The sequence below is a fragment of the Bubalus bubalis genome, chromosome 2 (assembly GCF_019923935.1).
Source record: "Bubalus bubalis isolate 160015118507 breed Murrah chromosome 2, NDDB_SH_1, whole genome shotgun sequence".
NCBI lineage: Eukaryota > Metazoa > Chordata > Mammalia > Artiodactyla > Bovidae > Bubalus > Bubalus bubalis.
In genome coordinates, this window is record NC_059158.1 from 75,145,614 (window position 1) to 75,162,700 (window position 17,087).

General features: G+C 43.2%; 1 protein-coding gene across 1 annotated transcript; it reads right to left on the reverse strand.

Annotated features, from left to right (window-relative positions):
* Positions 1-15,416: 15,416 nt before the first annotated feature.
* LOC102400567 (ATP synthase subunit d, mitochondrial-like) lies at positions 15,417-15,999 on the reverse strand. Its single transcript, XM_044925909.1, has one exon. The coding sequence runs from the start codon at positions 15,969-15,971 to the stop codon at positions 15,486-15,488; it is 486 nt and encodes a 161-aa protein (XP_044781844.1). The 5' UTR covers positions 15,972-15,999; the 3' UTR covers positions 15,417-15,485.
* Between the last annotated feature and the right edge of the window lie 1,088 nt (positions 16,000-17,087).

Consider the following 17,087-nt stretch of genomic DNA (forward strand, 5'->3'; position numbering starts at 1 on the left):
TGACCTTTATATCTACTACTGTGGGCAAGAATCCCTTAGAAGAAATGGAGTAGCCATCATAGTCAACAAAAGAGTCCAAAATGCAGTACTTGGATACAATCTCAAAAACAAATGATCTCTGTTCATTTCTAAGGCAAATCATTCAATATCAAAGTAATCCACGTCTATGCCCCGACCAGTAATGCTGAAGAAGCTGAAGTCTAACAGTTCTATGAAGGCCTACAAGACCTTCTAGAACTAACACCCAAAAAAGATATCCTCTTCATGACAAGGGACTGGAATGCAAAAGTAGGAAGTCAAGAGATACCTGAAGTAACAGGCAAATTTGGCCTTGGAGTACAGAATGAAGCAGGGCAAAGGCTAATAGAGTTTTGCCAAGAGAACGCACTGGTCATAGCAAACACCCGTTCCAACAACATAAGAGAAGACTACACATGGACATCACCAGACGATCAATACTGAAATCAGATTGATTACATTCTTTACAGCCAAAGATGGACAAGCTCTATACAGGCGGCAAAAACAAGACCAGAAGCTGACTGTGGCTCAGATCATGAACTCCTTATTGCCAAATTCAGACTTACATTGAGAAAGTAGAGAAAACCACTAAACCATTCAGTTCAGTTCAGTTCAGTTGAGTCGCTCAGTTGTGTCTAACTCTTTGCGACCCCAGGAAATGCAGCACACCAGGCCTCCCTGTCCATCACCAACTCCCGGAGTTCACTCAAACTCATGTCCATCGAGTCGGAGATGCCATCCAGCCATCTCATCCTCTGTCGTCTCCTTCTCCTCCTGCCCCTAATCCCTCCCAGCATCAGAGTCTCTTCCAATGAGTCAACTCTTCGCATGAGGTGGCCAAAGAATTGGAGTTTCAGATTCAACATCAGTCCTTCCAATGAACACCCAGGACTGATCTCTTTTAGAATGGTCCTTGCAGTCCAAGGGACTCTCAAGAGTCTTCTCCAACACCACAGTTCAAAAGCATCAATTCTTCAGTGCTCAGCTTTCTTCACAGTCCAACTCTCACACCCATACAGGACCACTGGAAAAACTGTAGCCTTGACTAGACAGAAGCACGCCGGCTGCAACAGACCACACAGACCATTCAGGCATGACCTAAATCAAATCCCTTACAATTATACAGTGAAAGTGAGAAATAGATTCAAGGATTAGATCTGGTAGAGTGCCTGAAAAACTATGGATGGAGGTTTGTGACATTGTACAGGAGGCAGAGATCAAGACCATTTCCAAGAAAAAGAAATTCATAAAAGCAAAATGGTTGTCAGAGGAGGCCTTACAAATAGTTTAGAAAAGAAGAGAAGCTAAAGACAAAGGAGAAAAGGAAAGATATACCCATTTGAATGCAGAGTTCCAAAGAATAGCAAGGAGAGATAAGAAAGCCTTCCTCAGTGATCAATGCAAAGAAATAGAGGAAAACGACAGAATGGGAAAGACTAGAGATCTCTTCAAGAAAATTAGAGATACCAAGGGAACATTTCATGCAAAGATGGGCTCAATAAAGGACAGAAATGGTATGGACCTTACAGAAGCAGGAGATATTAGTAAGAGGTGGCAAGAATACACAGAAGAACTATACAAAAAAGATCTTCATGACACAGATAATCACGATGGTGTGATCACTGACCTAGAGCCAGACATCCTGGAATGCAAAGTCAAGCGGGCCTTAGGAAGCATCACTACGAACAAAGCTAGTAGAGGTGATGGAATTCCAGTTGAGCTATTTCAAATCCTAAAAGATGATGCTGTGAAAGTGCTGCACTTAATATGTCAGCAAATTTGGAAGACTCAGCAGTGGCCACAGGACTGGAAAAGGTCAGTTTTCATTCCAATCCCAAAGAAAGGCAATGCCAAAGAATGCTCAAACTACCATACAATTGCACTCAGCTCACACGCTAGCAAAGTAACGCTCAAAATTCTGCAAGCCAGGCTTCAACAGTACGTGAACCATGAACTTCCAGAAGTTCAAGCTGAATTTAGAAAAGGCAGAGGAACCAGAGATCAAATTGCCAACATCTGTTGGATCATTGAAAATGCAAGAAAGTTCCAGAAAAACATCTACTTCTGCTTTATTGGCTACACCAAAGCCTTTGACTATGTATATCACAACAAACTGTGGAAAATTCTGAAAGGGAAGGGAGTACCAGACCACCTGAACTGCCTTCTGAGAAATCTGTATGCAGGTCAAGAAGCAACAGTTATAACTGGACATGGAACAACAGACTGGTTCCAAATTGGGAAAGGAGTACATCAAGGCTGTATGTTGTCACTCTGCTTATTCAACATAGATGCAAAGTACATTATGAGAACTACTGGGCTGGATGAAGCATAAGCTGGAATCAAGATTGCTGGGAGAAATATCAATAACCTCAGATATGCAGATGACACCACCCTTATGGCAGAGAGCAAAGAAGAACTAAAGAGCCTCTTGATGAAAGTGAAAGAGGAGAGTGAAAAGGTTGGCTTAAAACTCAACATTTAGAAAACTAAGATCCTGACATCCAGTCCCATCACTTCATGGCAAATAGATGGGGAAACAGTGGAAACAGTGTCAGACTTTATTTTTTTGGGCTCCAAAATCACTGAAGATGGTGACTGCAGCCATGAAATTAAAAGACGCTTGCTCCTTGGAAAAAAGGTTATGACCAACCTAGACAACATATTCAAAAGCAGAGACATTACTTTGCCAACAAAGGTCCATCTAGTCAAGGCTATGGTTTTTCCAGTGGTCATGTATGAATGTGAGAGTTGGACTGTAAAGAAAGCTGTGCACTGAAGAACTGATGCTTTTGAACTGTTGTGTTGGAGAGGACTCTTGAGATTTCCTTGGATTGCAAGGAGATCCAACCAGTCCATCCTAAAGGAAATCAGTCCTGAATATTCATTGGAAGGACTGATGCTGAAGCTGACACTCCAATACTTTGGCCATCTGATGCAAAAAACTGACTCATTGGAAAAAACCCTGATCCTGGGAGAGATTGAAGGCAGGAGGAGAAGGGGATGACAGAAGATGAGATGGTTGGATGGCATCACCGAATGTATGGACAGGAGTTTGAGTGAGCTCTGGGAGTTGGTGGTGGACAGGGAGACCTGGCATGCAGGCAGTCCTGGCGTGCCGCAAAGTGTCGGACACAACTGAGTGACTGAACTGAACTGAACTGAAAAAGAACTGAGTTATCCAGCCACGAAAGAAACTTAAATGCATATTACCTATCTGTAAAGGCTTCATATTGTATGATTCCAACTATATGACATTCTGTAAAAGGTGAAATTATGGAGACAGAAAAAGGGACAGAGGTTGTTAGGGTGTTGGCAGGTGGGGTGGGAGGACTTTTCGGACAGTGGAAGTACTCTGTGTGTTACGTCCTGTCACCAGCTTGTGTCCAAACCTAGGAAACCAGTACAGCACTCGTAGTGAATCCTAACAAACTATGAAAAAGTGTTAAGTGTTAAGTAAGTGTTAGTCGCTCAGTCGTCCCTGACTCTTTGTGACCCCATGGACTGCAGCCCACCAGGCTCCTCTGTCCATGAGATTTTCCAGGCAAGGATACTGGAGGAGGTTGCCATTTCCTTCTCCAGGGGATCTACCCAACCCAGGGATCGAAACTGGGTTTCCTGCACTGCAGGCAGATTCTTTACCAACTGAGCTACAAGGGAAGCCTAGTGATAAGTGATAATGATATATTCATCCATTGTAACATGTGTACTACTCTGGTGAGTGATGTTGATAAAGGAGAAGGTTATGCATGTGGGGCAAGGAACATATGGAAAGGCATCTGTACCTTTCTCTCAATTTTGCTGTGAACCTAAAACCTGCTTTTAAAAATAGTCTAAAAAAATCTTCCCTGACCAAAAAACCTAACAGATCTCCCCACCCTCTGTCTTGCCCTCCTCCAATCAGCTTACCATGCTACTGGCTTCCAGATCAACTGTTGAGCAGTAAATCTGATCATGACCCTTTCAGCATAAAAGCCTTCAGTGCCTTCCTGTTGCCCAGAGTGAGGAGACGTCTCCAGATGTTTCTGAGCATGCACCCAATTTATGTATGCATTTATTTATGTATGCATTTATTTATGTATGCATTTATTTATATATGCATTTATTTATGTATGCATTTATTTGTAAATTATATGCAGGTAGCATTGTACTGATATGCTATAATGGATATAAATATGCTGAAGTAGACTTTAAAAGTATAAGATGAATAATAATAATAGATATTTCACTATTTTCTTCCCACACTCCTAGTAGACTATTTTGTGTACAACACTTTGGGTGTCAGTGGTCTAGAATCATGCTACTCAAATTATATTGCTCATGCTTAGACGTTCAGTCGTGTCAGACTCTCTGCAACTATTGGAGTGGGTTGCTATTTCCTCCTGCAGAGGATCTTCCCAATCCAGGGATAGAACCCTTGTCTCCTACATTTCCTGAGTTAGCAGGAGGATTCTTTACCCCTAGCGCCACCTGAGAAGCCCCAAATCATACTATATTCTGCTTGTGCTTAGTTGCTCAGCTGTGTCTGACTCTTTGAGATGCCATGATCTGTAGCCAGCCAGGCTCCTCCCCAGGAGCTTGTTAAATGCAGAGTTTGAGTCGGTAAGTCTGAGGGTAGGGCTTGAGCTTCTGCAGTTGTACTGTTGGCTCTCAGGTGATGGGGTTGTTTCTGGTCCAGGGAACACACTCACAGTAGCAGGAACCTGGAACATACAGTCCAAACTCATTAGAATGTCATTAGAAATACCATCAACTGGTCTCTGTTACTTCTTTAGTTATTTGTGATCTAGACATTACATAAATTTGCGGGTTCTCCAAACATGCCATGTGGTTTTGCTGGTTGGTGTTCATGCTTCTTCTTTCGCCAAGAATGCTCCACTCTTTCTCTTCCCATCCTGGCACTGCCAGGAATTATTAAGACTTGGTCTGAGGCTAAACCTCCCCTAAGAAGTTTTAAAACATGACCTTCCTTCTGCCACATCCATTCTCCTTGCCCGCCTCGACCCACCCATGCAAGCAGACTGAGGTGCCCCAAGTCAATGGGAGCACCCCGTTATCTGTGCCCTCCCTGAATTCTAACAGAATGCCCTTGAAAGATTGCACTACGCTGTTGGTAATATGTCGTCACGGACGTGTTAACATGTCTGCATCCTGTTGAAATCAACGTCTGTGGTAAGAAGGGAGGAGGAAGCTTGAGCGGCAGAGGGAGAGTGCAGGCCTAGCCAAGCCAGGGACAGCCTGGCTGAGCCCTGGGGAGCTCTGGAGGTGGCCTTTATGCCCACTCAGCAGTCAGTCACTGGACATGGGCACACCCTTGGGTGGGGCTCTCTACTGCTGAGCAGGCCCTAGACAGCTGATGGCTATCTCCCCACAGCATTCCTAAACCTTGCTGCAACAGCCCTTCCTGTCAGGGGAATCTGGACAGAGCATCCCAGAATTCACCTAAATATTTCTCCCCTTTGCCTAGGACTCCAGCTCCCTGAGGGCAGAAGTGTGGTTAATTAGTCATTGTATTCTAAGGTCCAGCAAGAAAGGTGGAGCTCTTAAACTATGGGCTCAGTGAACAGGGTCTGCAAATGGCAGACAGACCAGTGCGGTCACCCTGGGTGGGGTGCACAAGATGGTCAGTCCTTTGGGGCATGGGAAGAAAATTATAAGAAAATTCTACTTATGTATTTTAAACCTCTTCTTTTGGTTCTATTTTTGTGTTTTAGAACATACATATGCTAGTATAGTATTACATAAGTGTTTCGTAAATAAACATAAATGAATGGGGAGATGCTCAAGCATCTTTTGGTAGAGGTACATGATCAATAGCTGTAAGGAGACCAGTTGGTATTTTTAGTAAAGTTTTACCAGAAAGAATATTGAAAGAATACTGGAACTCTAAATTATTGTGGGATGGGGCCTCACAGTTAGCAGCAGTTGTTTCTCAGATGCTGAGAGAGGGACAGCTGTTTGCTTCTCCAATATCCATTCTTCCCTTCTTCCTTAGTAATAGCTAAGTGCATGGATGCCTAGAATAAAGACTCCATTTTCCAGCCCTTCTTGCAGTTATTAGGACCATTTCAGTCTGGCGAGTGGGATGTTATGTGCAGCTTCCAGGGAGCAGCCTTAAAAGGAGTGGTCATGTTCTTCTTCCTTTCCTTCTTCGGCCGGCTGGAATGTGGATAAGATGGCTGGAGTCTGAGCAGCTATCATGCACTATACAGTGAGATATATTGAAGACATTATAGCAGGAGCTTAATAGGAGGAGGCCAACTCCCTGGCAGTGACATGAAGCCAGCAAACCAGTTTTGGATTCCTGCTTCTATATCCTTTTAACAAGGAAGAGAAATAAGCTTCTATCTTATTTAAGCCATTGTTAGCTGTGAATCTGAGAGAGTTTCTTTTTACTCATGGATGAACATAATTCTAACTGATTTGGATAGATCTGTAATCTAGCAATCCCCCAGATGGTTTCCATTTTGGATTATGTGCCACTTCTTCCAGGAGGTGCTTTGCACCCCGCCTCCCCAACTCCCATCTGAGTTATTTCAGCTAAAAAGCTAAAGTTCACAACTGTGAGAACATCACTGAAGCATCTGTGCATTGATGAAACTGTGGGTAACCAAGAAGGGGACACCTGAGCTTGGGCTGGGATGGGTCACTGTGTAGGGATTCAAATGATACTCTTGAAAATTTGGGTGTTTTTTTCCTTAAAAGAGAAATGTTCTTTACAGCTATATTTGTGTGTATTTTCCCATTTCTTCAGAGACTTGACTTGTATAAATAATCCTTGAGTCTTTTTGTTTTTAAACTTTTAGAACTTTTTCTAAGTAAATACTCTAATTACTTAGCTAAGTGATAAATGTTTTCCTGGCTGTGTCTAACTTTATTACATAGCACTGAGAACAATCACTTAGATTCTACAACACCCTTAATAAAGAATTAATTGAGTACATCTTTTTGACTAGAGTAATTTATTTAGAGTCAGAATTTTTGAAGAAAGTAATTTTTATTTGTGCTCACCACAAAGTAATTAGTGACAGTCTTTTTACTTAAAAGAAGGGTTTTCAAAGAGTCTTTTTTTTTTTTTTAAGGTATCATTTATTATGGAAGAGCCTATGAGAGGAACCCTTTGTCCAGGACAATAGTCTTTTAGCCTTGTTAGTGTCTTATTCTGTATAAATGCGCCTAATTGTTACAGTTGCTAAACAGAACCCATCCTTCTGAGTGGGATCATTTAGCTGTGAGGAGGCATAATAGCACTTGCATCCAAAATTTGCAGCAATTTTACATATTCTTTCTGCAGATTTTTTTTTTTTCTTGTTGCCAAAGGCACGGAGGAAGTGCCGCTGTTTCCCCCATTGTCGGGGGCAGCTGCCTGTCTGGGCCGAGGCTGCGCACCCACCAACCAGGCAGATGGTGGATGGGAGCTGAGGCATGTCTTCTGTGTGCAGAACCCACTTCGCTGGCTTCGGGGAACGCAGCTGCCATGCTATCGGGATGGTGACAGCGAGGGAGACAGCGTCTGCATTTCAGGAGCCCTTGTATAGAGACATGTGCACTGAAAGGGTGCTTGGGATCTTTGGAGCATTGAATATGCCCTTGCATATTCAAACTGCCAGAGCTGTGTGAAAATATGAATTCTGTTAATTAGAATTTTGGATAGGAATCAGGCAGGAGGTGTGTTGCAAGGCCGAGGGGAAACCGTTCTGTCAGATCTGCATGTTAATGTGTTCCTGCTGGAGAGGCCAGCCCGGGGAACTGCAGCCGGTTTAATGTCCCCAGGTTTCTAAGACATGATTCACTCCTCTTCCTCCACCTGTATGATCCTTTATGCTAGTCAAACCCTTCTGAAGTCAGGCTATGACAAAGATGCAGTTGTCTGGGGGAGGGATGGAGGAAGGGGAAGGAATTTTTATTCTGCATGAGGTGAAGAAACTTGCATGACCCTGCTGGTGTGACCTGGCCCTCCAAAGAGAGTGGTTCAGTGAGGAAATCAGCCTGAGGACCATGACCCCGTGTTTCCTTACTGTCAAGTCCAGGCCTCAAGGCATAACTTCAGCTCTGTTCTTCCTTCTGTATCCTCCTTTCTGTCCCATCCACCGTCCCCAAAAGTAGACCTTCAACTTGAACCCAGATATATTCCAACAACAGCTTTATTGACTTTAATTCAGTTCTAAGTGAATTGTATTTTTATACCATACAATTTGCTCATTCAAAGAATGCAATTCAGTTGTTTTTAGTATGTTCACAGACATGTGCAACAGTTACCAGATTCCACGGTAGAAGAGCTCATCACCTCCACCCTTTAGCTATTATTTCGTGTTTCTCACCCCTCCCTTGGCTTGAAGCAATCACTAATCTACTTTCTGTCTCTGAAGACCCAGATATTCTTATGTGTGAGTAGTTTGGGGGTATGATGGAGAGTGTATGTGTGTGGGTCTGTGCGTAGGGTGAGGTCAAGAGGAGAGGACAGGGAAAACTTCCAGAATAGATGAGAAGCTAGCCCTGGCATGTAAAGGCATTCAGCTTAATTGTCTTCTCTTGAAATCAAAGCAATCCATTTCTACTCTTATCCTAAGCTGATATAGTACCCATCACTAAGTCTTTGTCAATCTTAATAGTTTACATAATCAGAATATATTGAGAAAAGTGAATTATATATTTTACACCATGCCTGAAGCAGGTTCCATAATTTTGTTTGGTTTATCAATATTGCATATGTTTCACTCACATTTTAGAAGTAAAGAATCAAAGGCTGGCCAGTCAATCCTAAAGTGGTAAGAGTGTTAACTCATATTTGAGGAGATCATGATAGAATTTGCATCTGATAAGTCTCAGGACAGGGCTTTAGTACCTTTTGAAGTTTTTATATTTTGTCATTTACTTCAGTTCAGTTCAGTTGCTCAGTTGTGTCCAACTCTTTGCTACCCCATGAACTGCAGCACACCAGGCCTCCCTGTCCATCACCAACTGCCAGAGTCTACTCAAACCCTTGTCCATTGAGTCAGTGATACCATCCAACCATCTCATCCTCTGTCGTCCCCTTCTCCTCCTGCCCTCAATCTTTTGGAGCTCAGGGTCTTTTCGAATGAGTCAGCTCTTCACATCAGGTGGCCAAAGTATTGGAGTTTCAGCTTCAACATCAGTCCTTCCAGTGAACACCCAGGACTGATCTCCTTTAGGATGGACTAGTTGGATCTCCTTGAAGTCCAAGGGACTCTCAAGAGTCTTCTCCAACACCACAGTTCAACAGCATCAATTCTTTGGTGCTTGGCTTTCTTTATAGTCCAACTCTCATATCCATACATGACCACTGGAAAAACCATAGCCTTGACTAGATGGACCTTTGTTGGCAAAGTAATGTCTTTGCTTTTTAATATGCTGTCTAGGTTGGTCATAGGAGAAGGCAATGGCACCCCACTCCAGTACTCTTGCCTGGAAAATCCCATGGATGGAGAAGCCTGGTGGGCTGTAGTCCATGGGGTCGCTAAGAGTCGGACATGACTGAGTGACTTAACTTTCACTTTTCACTTTCATGCATTGGAGAAGGAAATGGCAACCCACTCCAGTACGATTGCCTGGAAAATCCCATGGACAGAGGAGCCTAGTGGGCTGCAGTCCATGGGGTTGCTAAGGGTCGGACATGACTGAAGTGACTTAGCAGCAGTAGAGAAGGAGATGGCAACCCACTCCAGTGTTCTTGCCTGGAGAATCCCAGGGATGGGGGAGCCTGGTGGGCTGCCATCTATGGGGTCGCACGGAGTCGGACACGACTGAAGTGACTTAGCAGCTACAGCGGCAGCAGCAGCAGGTTGGTCATAACTTTGCTTCCAAGGAGTAAGTGTCTTTTAATTTCATGGCTGCAATCACCATCTGCAGTGATTTTGGAGCCCCTGAAAATAAAGTGAGCCACTGTTTCTACTGTTTCCCCATCTATTTGCCATGAAGTGATGGGACCGGATGCCATGATCTTCCTTTTCTGAATGTTGAGCTTTAAGCCAACTTTTTCACTGCCTCTTTCACTTTCATCAAGAGGCTCTTTAGCTCTTCTTCACTTTCTGCCATAAGGGTGTTATCATCTGCATATCTGAGGTTATGGATATTTCTCCCAACAATCTTCATTCCAGCTTGTGCTTCCTCCAGTCCAGTGTTTCTTATGATGTACTCTACATATAAGTTAAATAAACAGGGTGACAATATACAGCCTTGACGTACTCCTTTTCCTATTTGGAACCGGTCTGTTGTTCCATGTCCAGTTCTAACTGTTGCTTCCTGACTTGCATACAGGTTTCTCAAGAGGCAGGTCAGTTGGTCTGGTATTCCCTTCTCCTTCAGAATTTCCCACAGTTTATTGTGATCCACACAGTCAAAGGCTTTGGCATAGTCAATAAAGTAGAAATAGATGTTTTTCTGGAACTTTCTTGCTTTTTTGATGATCCAGCAGATGTTGGCAATTTGATCTCTGGTCCTCTGCCCTTTCTAAAATCAGCTTGAACATCTGGAAGTTCACGGTTCACGTATTGCTGAAGTCTGGCTTGGAGAATGTTGAGCATTACTTTAGTAGCATGTGAGATGAGTGCAATTGTGTGGTAGTTTGAGTCACCTTGCCTTGAGAACCCCATGAACAGTATGAAAAGGCAAAATGATAGGATACTGAAAGAGAAACTCCCCAGGTCAGTAGGTGCCCAATATGCTACTGGAGATCCGTGGAGAAATAACTCCAGAAAGAATGAAGGGATGGAGCCAAAGCAAAAACAATACCCAGCTGTGGATGTGACTGGTGATAGAAGTAAGATCTGATGCTGTAAAGAGCAATATTGCATAGGAACCTGGAATGTCAGGTCCATGAATCAAGGCAAAGTGGAAGTGGTCAAACAAGAGATGGCAAGAGTGAATGTCGACATTCTAGGAATCAACGAACTGAAATGGACTGGAATGGGTGAATTTAACTCAGATGACCATTATATCTACAACTGCGGGCAGGAATCCCTCAGAAGAAATGGCATAATCATCATGGTCAACAAAAGAGTCCAAAATGCAGTACTTGAATGCAATCTCAAAAATGACAGAACGATCTCTGTTCGTTTCCAAGGCAAACCATTCAATATCACAGTAATCCAAGTCTATGCCCCAACCAGTAACACTGAAGAAGCTGAAGTTGAACGGTTCTATGAAGACCTACAAGACCTTTTAGAACTAACACCCAAAAAAGATGTCCTTTTCATTATAGGGGACTGGAATGCAAAAGTAGGAAGTCAAGAAACACCTGGAGTAATAGGCAAATTTGGCCTTGGAATACGGAATGAAGCAGGGCAAAGACTAATAGAGTTTTGCCAAGAAAATGCACTGGTCATAACAAACATCCTCTTCCAACAACACAAGAGAAGACTCTATACATGGACATCACCAGATGGTCAACACCGAAATCAGATTGATTATATTCTTTGCAGCCAAAGATGGAGAAGCTCTATATAGTCAACAAAAACAAGACCAGGAGCTGACTGTGACTCAGACCATGAACTCCTTATTGCCAAATTCAGACTTAAATTGAAGAAAGTAGGGAAAACCACTAGACATTCAGGTATGACCTAAATTGAATTCCTTATGATTATACAGTGGAAGTGAGAAATAGATTAAAGGGCCTAGATCTGATAGTTAAAGTGCCTGATGAACTATGGAATGAGGTTCGTGACATTGTACAGGAGACAGGGATCAAGACCATCCCCATGGAAAAGAAATGCAAAAAAGCAAAATGGCTGTCTGGGGAGGCCTTACAAATAGCTGTGAATAGAAGAGAAGTGAAAAGCAAAGGAGAAAAGGAAAGATATAAGCATCTGAATGCAGAGTTCCAAAGAATAGCAAGGAGAGATAAGAAAGCCTTCTTCAGTGATCAATGCAAAGAAATAGAGGAAAACAACAGAATGGGAAAGACTAGAGATCTCTTCAAGAAAATCAGAGATACCAAGGGAACATTTCATGCAAAGATGGGCTCGATAAAGGACATAAATGGTATGGACCTAACAGAAGCAGAAGATATTAAGAAGAGATGGCAAGAATACACAGAAGAACTGTACAAAAAAGAGCTTCACGACCCAGATAATCACGATGGTGTGATCACTCACCTAGAGCCAGACATCCTGGAATGTGAAGTCAAATGGGCCTTAGAAAACATCACTACGAACAAAGCTAGTGGAGGTGATAGAATTCCAGTTGAGCTATTCCAAATTCTGAAAGATGATGCTGTGAAAGTGCTACACTCAATATGCCAGCAAATTTGGAAAACTCAGCAGTGGCCACAGGACTGGAAAAGGTCAGTTTTCATTCCAATCCCAAAGAAAGGCAATGCTAAAGAATGCTCAAACTACCACACAATTGCACTCATCTCACACACTAGTAAAGAAATGCTTAAAATTCTCCAAGCCAGGCTTCAGCAATATGTGAACCGTGAACTTCCAGATGTTTAAGCTGGTATTCAAAAAGGCAGAGGAACCAGAGATCAAATTGCCAACATCCACTGGATCATCGAAAAAGCAAGAGAGTTCCAGAAAAACATCTATTTCTGCTTTATTGACTATGCCAAAGCCTTTGACTGTGTGGATCACAGTAAACTGTGGAAAATTCTGAAAGAGATGGGAATACCAGACCACCTGATCTGCCTCTTGAGAAATTTGTATGCAGGTCAGGAAGCAACAGTTAGAACTGGACATGGAACAACAGACTGGTTCCAAATAGGAAAAGGAGTACATCAAGGCTGTATATTGTCACCCTGTTTATTTAACTTATATGCAGAGTACATCATGAGAAACGCTGGACTGGATGAAGCACAAGCTGGAATCAAGATTGCCAGGAGAAATATCAATAACCTCAGATATGCAGATGACAACACCCTTATGGCAGAAAGTGAAGAAGAACTAAAAAGCCTCTTGATGAAAGTGAAAGAGGAGAGTGAAAAAGTTGGCTTAAAGCTCAACATTCAGAAAACGAAGATCATGGCATCCGGTCCCATCACTTCATGGGAAATAGATGGGGAAACAGTGGAAACAGTGTCAGACTTTATTTTTCTGGGCTCCAAAATCACTACAGATGGTGACTGCAGCCATGAAATTAAAAGACACTTACTCCTTGGAAGGAAAGTTATGACCAACCTAGATAGCATATTCAAAAGCAGAGACATTACTTTGCCAACAAAGGTTCATCTAGTCAAGGCTATGGTTTTTCCAGTGGTCATGTATAGATGTGAGAGTTGGACTGTGAAGAAGGCTGAGCACTGAAGAATTGATGCTTTTGAACTGGGGTGTTGGAGAAGACTCTTGAGAGTCCCTAGGACTGCAAGAAGATCCAACCAGTCCATTCTGAAGGAGATCAGCCCTGGGATTTCTTTGGAAGGAATGATGCTAAAGCTGAAACTCCAGTACTTTGGCCACCTCATGCGAAGAGTTGACTCATTGGAAAAGACTCTGATGCTGGGAGGGATTGGGGGCAAGAGGAGAAGGAGATGACAGAGGATGAGATGGCTGGATGGCATCACTGACTCGATGGACATGAGTCTGAGTGAACTCCGGGAGTTGGTGATGGACAAGGAGGCCTGGCGTGCTGCGATTCATGAGGTCACAAAGAGTCGGACATGACTGAGTGACTGATCTGATCTGATCTGAGGCTGCTGTAGCAAAATCCCATCAACTGGGTGGCTTAAATAACGCAAATTTATTTTCTCACAGCTCTGGAGGCTGGAAGTCTCATATCAGGGTGCCAGCATGGTTGAATTCTGGCAAGTTCTTTTCCTGGATTGGACACAGCACTTTCTTGTTGCATCCTCATATGGTGGGAGTGGAGGGGGCAGTTAGGATCAAACATGTAAATTTGAGGGGGGACACAATTCAGTCCATAAAATCATTCATTCTGGTGTTTTTTTTTTTTTTTTTTTTTTTCATGTTACCATAAAATTAAAGCATTTGTTTTAGAGAATTCACTACCTTTCTGGAGTTGGTTGTATATTTGTGAAGATGAAACATGTTTGTAGCTCCCCACTTTGGAGCATTATTGTCAGTTCTTGAAAGTTCCTGTTTGCTTAGAACTGATGGATCTGGAAGCAGAGTCTTGGAAATTATGCCAGAGCAGAAGTGAAAAATGAAGATGCAATGAGAATCTTGGAGGTGGGGCCAGGGGAATCTTTGAAGCTTCCACCCAGAAAGGATAGGGAAGAGAGGACCCTGAAGGGAGGATTGTCCTCCAGAGGGACTGGGTGGAATGCTGGAGTAAGATTTCAGGTGGGGATAACCTGAGAGGAGCTGAAGAGGAGGAACTGTCCAGGAACGTGGCTGTCTTCACAAGGCCTGCCACCTTACTCTGAGAGCGTGAACACCTGGGCAAGGGTCCCCTCATTCTCTCTAAGGCTGTTTCCTTTTCTACCATGGGTGAAAGGTGGTGATGCTCAGAATAGGTGTTCTCTGCCAGCTGGGGCAGCAAGTTAGTCCTGGCTGTTATTTGGGAGTCGTTTCTGGAGTGACAACTCTGGCTTTTGTCTCAGCGCCTTTCATCTGTGAGAAGGACTCTCTATTATTGAAGACTGGGAATGACACCCGGAGAAGGCAGTGGCACCCCACTCCAGTACTCGTGCCTGGAAAATCCCATGGACGGAGGAGCCTGGAAGGCTGCAGTCCATGGGGTCGCGAAGAGTCGGACACGACTGAGTGACTTCACTTTCACGCATTGGAGAAGGAAATGGCAACCCACTCCAGTGTTCTTGCCTGGAGAATCCCAGGGACGGGGGAGCCTGGTGGGCTGCCGTCTATGGGGTCGCACAGAGTCGGACACGACTGAAGTGACCTAGCAGCAGCAGGGAATGACACCAGTGGAGGTAAGACACAAGCCTGATCTTGATAATCATTCAAGCCAGAAAACTGCAACACTGACCTACAGTTTGCCCTTTCGTATGAAAATTAGAGATAGCCAAGATTTACAGTGAAAGGCCTCTCAGAATATATGCTTTAGGATAACTTGATAATTAAATTCTGTATATAGAAGGTATATGAAGCAAATAAAGGTTATTCAGCAGAAAGTATGTTTAAATACAGTAGCAAGTTCTCTTGATACTATTTAGGCAGATTGAGACTGAAATATATGCACTACTAGATGTAAAATAGATAACTACTTACCATCCTTATGGCAGAAAGTGAAGAGGAACTGAGAAGCCTCTTGATGAAAGTGAAAGAGGAGAGTGAAAAAGTTGGCTTAAAGCTCAACATTCAGAAAACGAAGATCATGGCATCCGGTCCCATCACTTCATGGCAAATAGATGGGGAAACAGTGGAAACAGTGTTAGACTTTATTTTTTGGGGCTCCAAAATCACTGCAGATGGTGACTGCAGCCATGAAATTAAAAGATGCTTACTTCTTTTTTTTTTTTTTTGCACCATGTAATTATTTTTAATGTCCAGAGTTTATAATTCCAGGGCCAGAGCTGTCTCCTGGACTCAAGCTTATAAGGTCTCAATTGGCCTGTGAGGCCAGTAGGGGTACTTCTTCTTGTCTAATTTGGTTTCTGGGAAGACTTCATTCAAGTCCTCAATGGTCATCTGATCAAATGGAATTATGTTCCTCATCTTCTCCAGCTCTTTCTCATATTCCTCAATCCTGGTCTTTGAGTGAGTCAAAAACTCAGCACAACTTTTCACATCTTCTTTTTCTTCCGCATCCACCTGGGCAATATACTTATTCTCTGGTATAGGAACCTTCAGGGCATTAAACTTCTTCTCAAAGTCATCCACCAAGCCAGCCTTTGCCACGTTGGCCTTGTAGTAAGCCCAGTTGATGGCATGTGGCTTCTCAGGCAGAGTAGCCAACCTGGAGGTTAGGGTCTCATTCCAGGACTTCAAGGAGTTAGCCACAGCCTTCTGGTTTTGAGGGATGATCTCCCCAAAAGCTACCCAGTCAATGGTTTTTAAAGCAAGTTTCCGTCCAGCCATCTTGAGATCCTTCACCGACCCTGGGCGGCCCACAGTCAAGATGCTTACTTCTTGGAAGGAAAGTTATGACCAACCTAGGTAGCATATTGAAAAGCAGAGATATTACTTTGCCAACAAAAGTCCGTCTAGTCAAAGCTATGGTTTTTCCAGTGGTCATGTATGGATGTGAGAGTTGGACTGTGAAGAAAGCTGAGTGCCAAAGAATTGATGCTTTTGAACTGTGGTGTTGGAGAAGACTCTTGAGAGTCCCTTGGACTGCAAGGAGCTCCAACCAGTCCATCCTAAAGGAGATCAGTCCTGGGTGTTCATTGGAAGGACTGATGTTGAAGCTGAAACTCCAGTACTTTGGCCACCTCATGCGAAGAGTTGACTTATTGGAAAAGACTCTGATGCTGGGAGGGATTGGGGGCAGGAGAAGGGGACAACAGAGGATGAGATGGCTGGATGGCATCACCAACTCGATGGACATGAGTTTGGGTGGACTACGAGAGTTGGTGATGGACAGGGAGGCCTGGCGTGCTGTGATTCATGGTGTTGCAAAGAGTTGGACACGACTGAGCGACTGAACTGAACTGAACTGAAGGACCTAATGTATAGCTCAGGGAACTCTACTGAATGCTCTGTAATGACTTGTACGGGAAAAAAAAATCTAAAAAGGGTGAATATATGTATATGTGTACTGATTCACTTTACTGTACACCTGAAACTAACAGCATTGAAAATCAACTATACATCAATAAAAATTAGAAAAAAAGTTCTCCTGGTGCATTTAAATGTGATATACTCCACAAAGATGAAGGTAACACACAGACATTTAGGTCTCATCTCTGTGGACGGCAAGGTGTACCTTTTGTGTGAAGACAGCAGACAGTGGCAGCCTCTGCATTTGGTGGCGTGGAGAGGAAGAGCCAGTAGGCACTTTTTCAGCTGAACCATGAGAACACTGACCTGTAGAAACCCAAGGAGAGGCGTTGATTTCAGAAGATGCACTTTAGTTATTTGGGGTGATTTTTTTTTTTGTTACCAGCATGTGTAATATATTATAAAAACAGATCACAAATGTTGGTTTGGAAAGAGCCTACTTAAATGATGGAATCAAGGATTCATCAAGAAAAG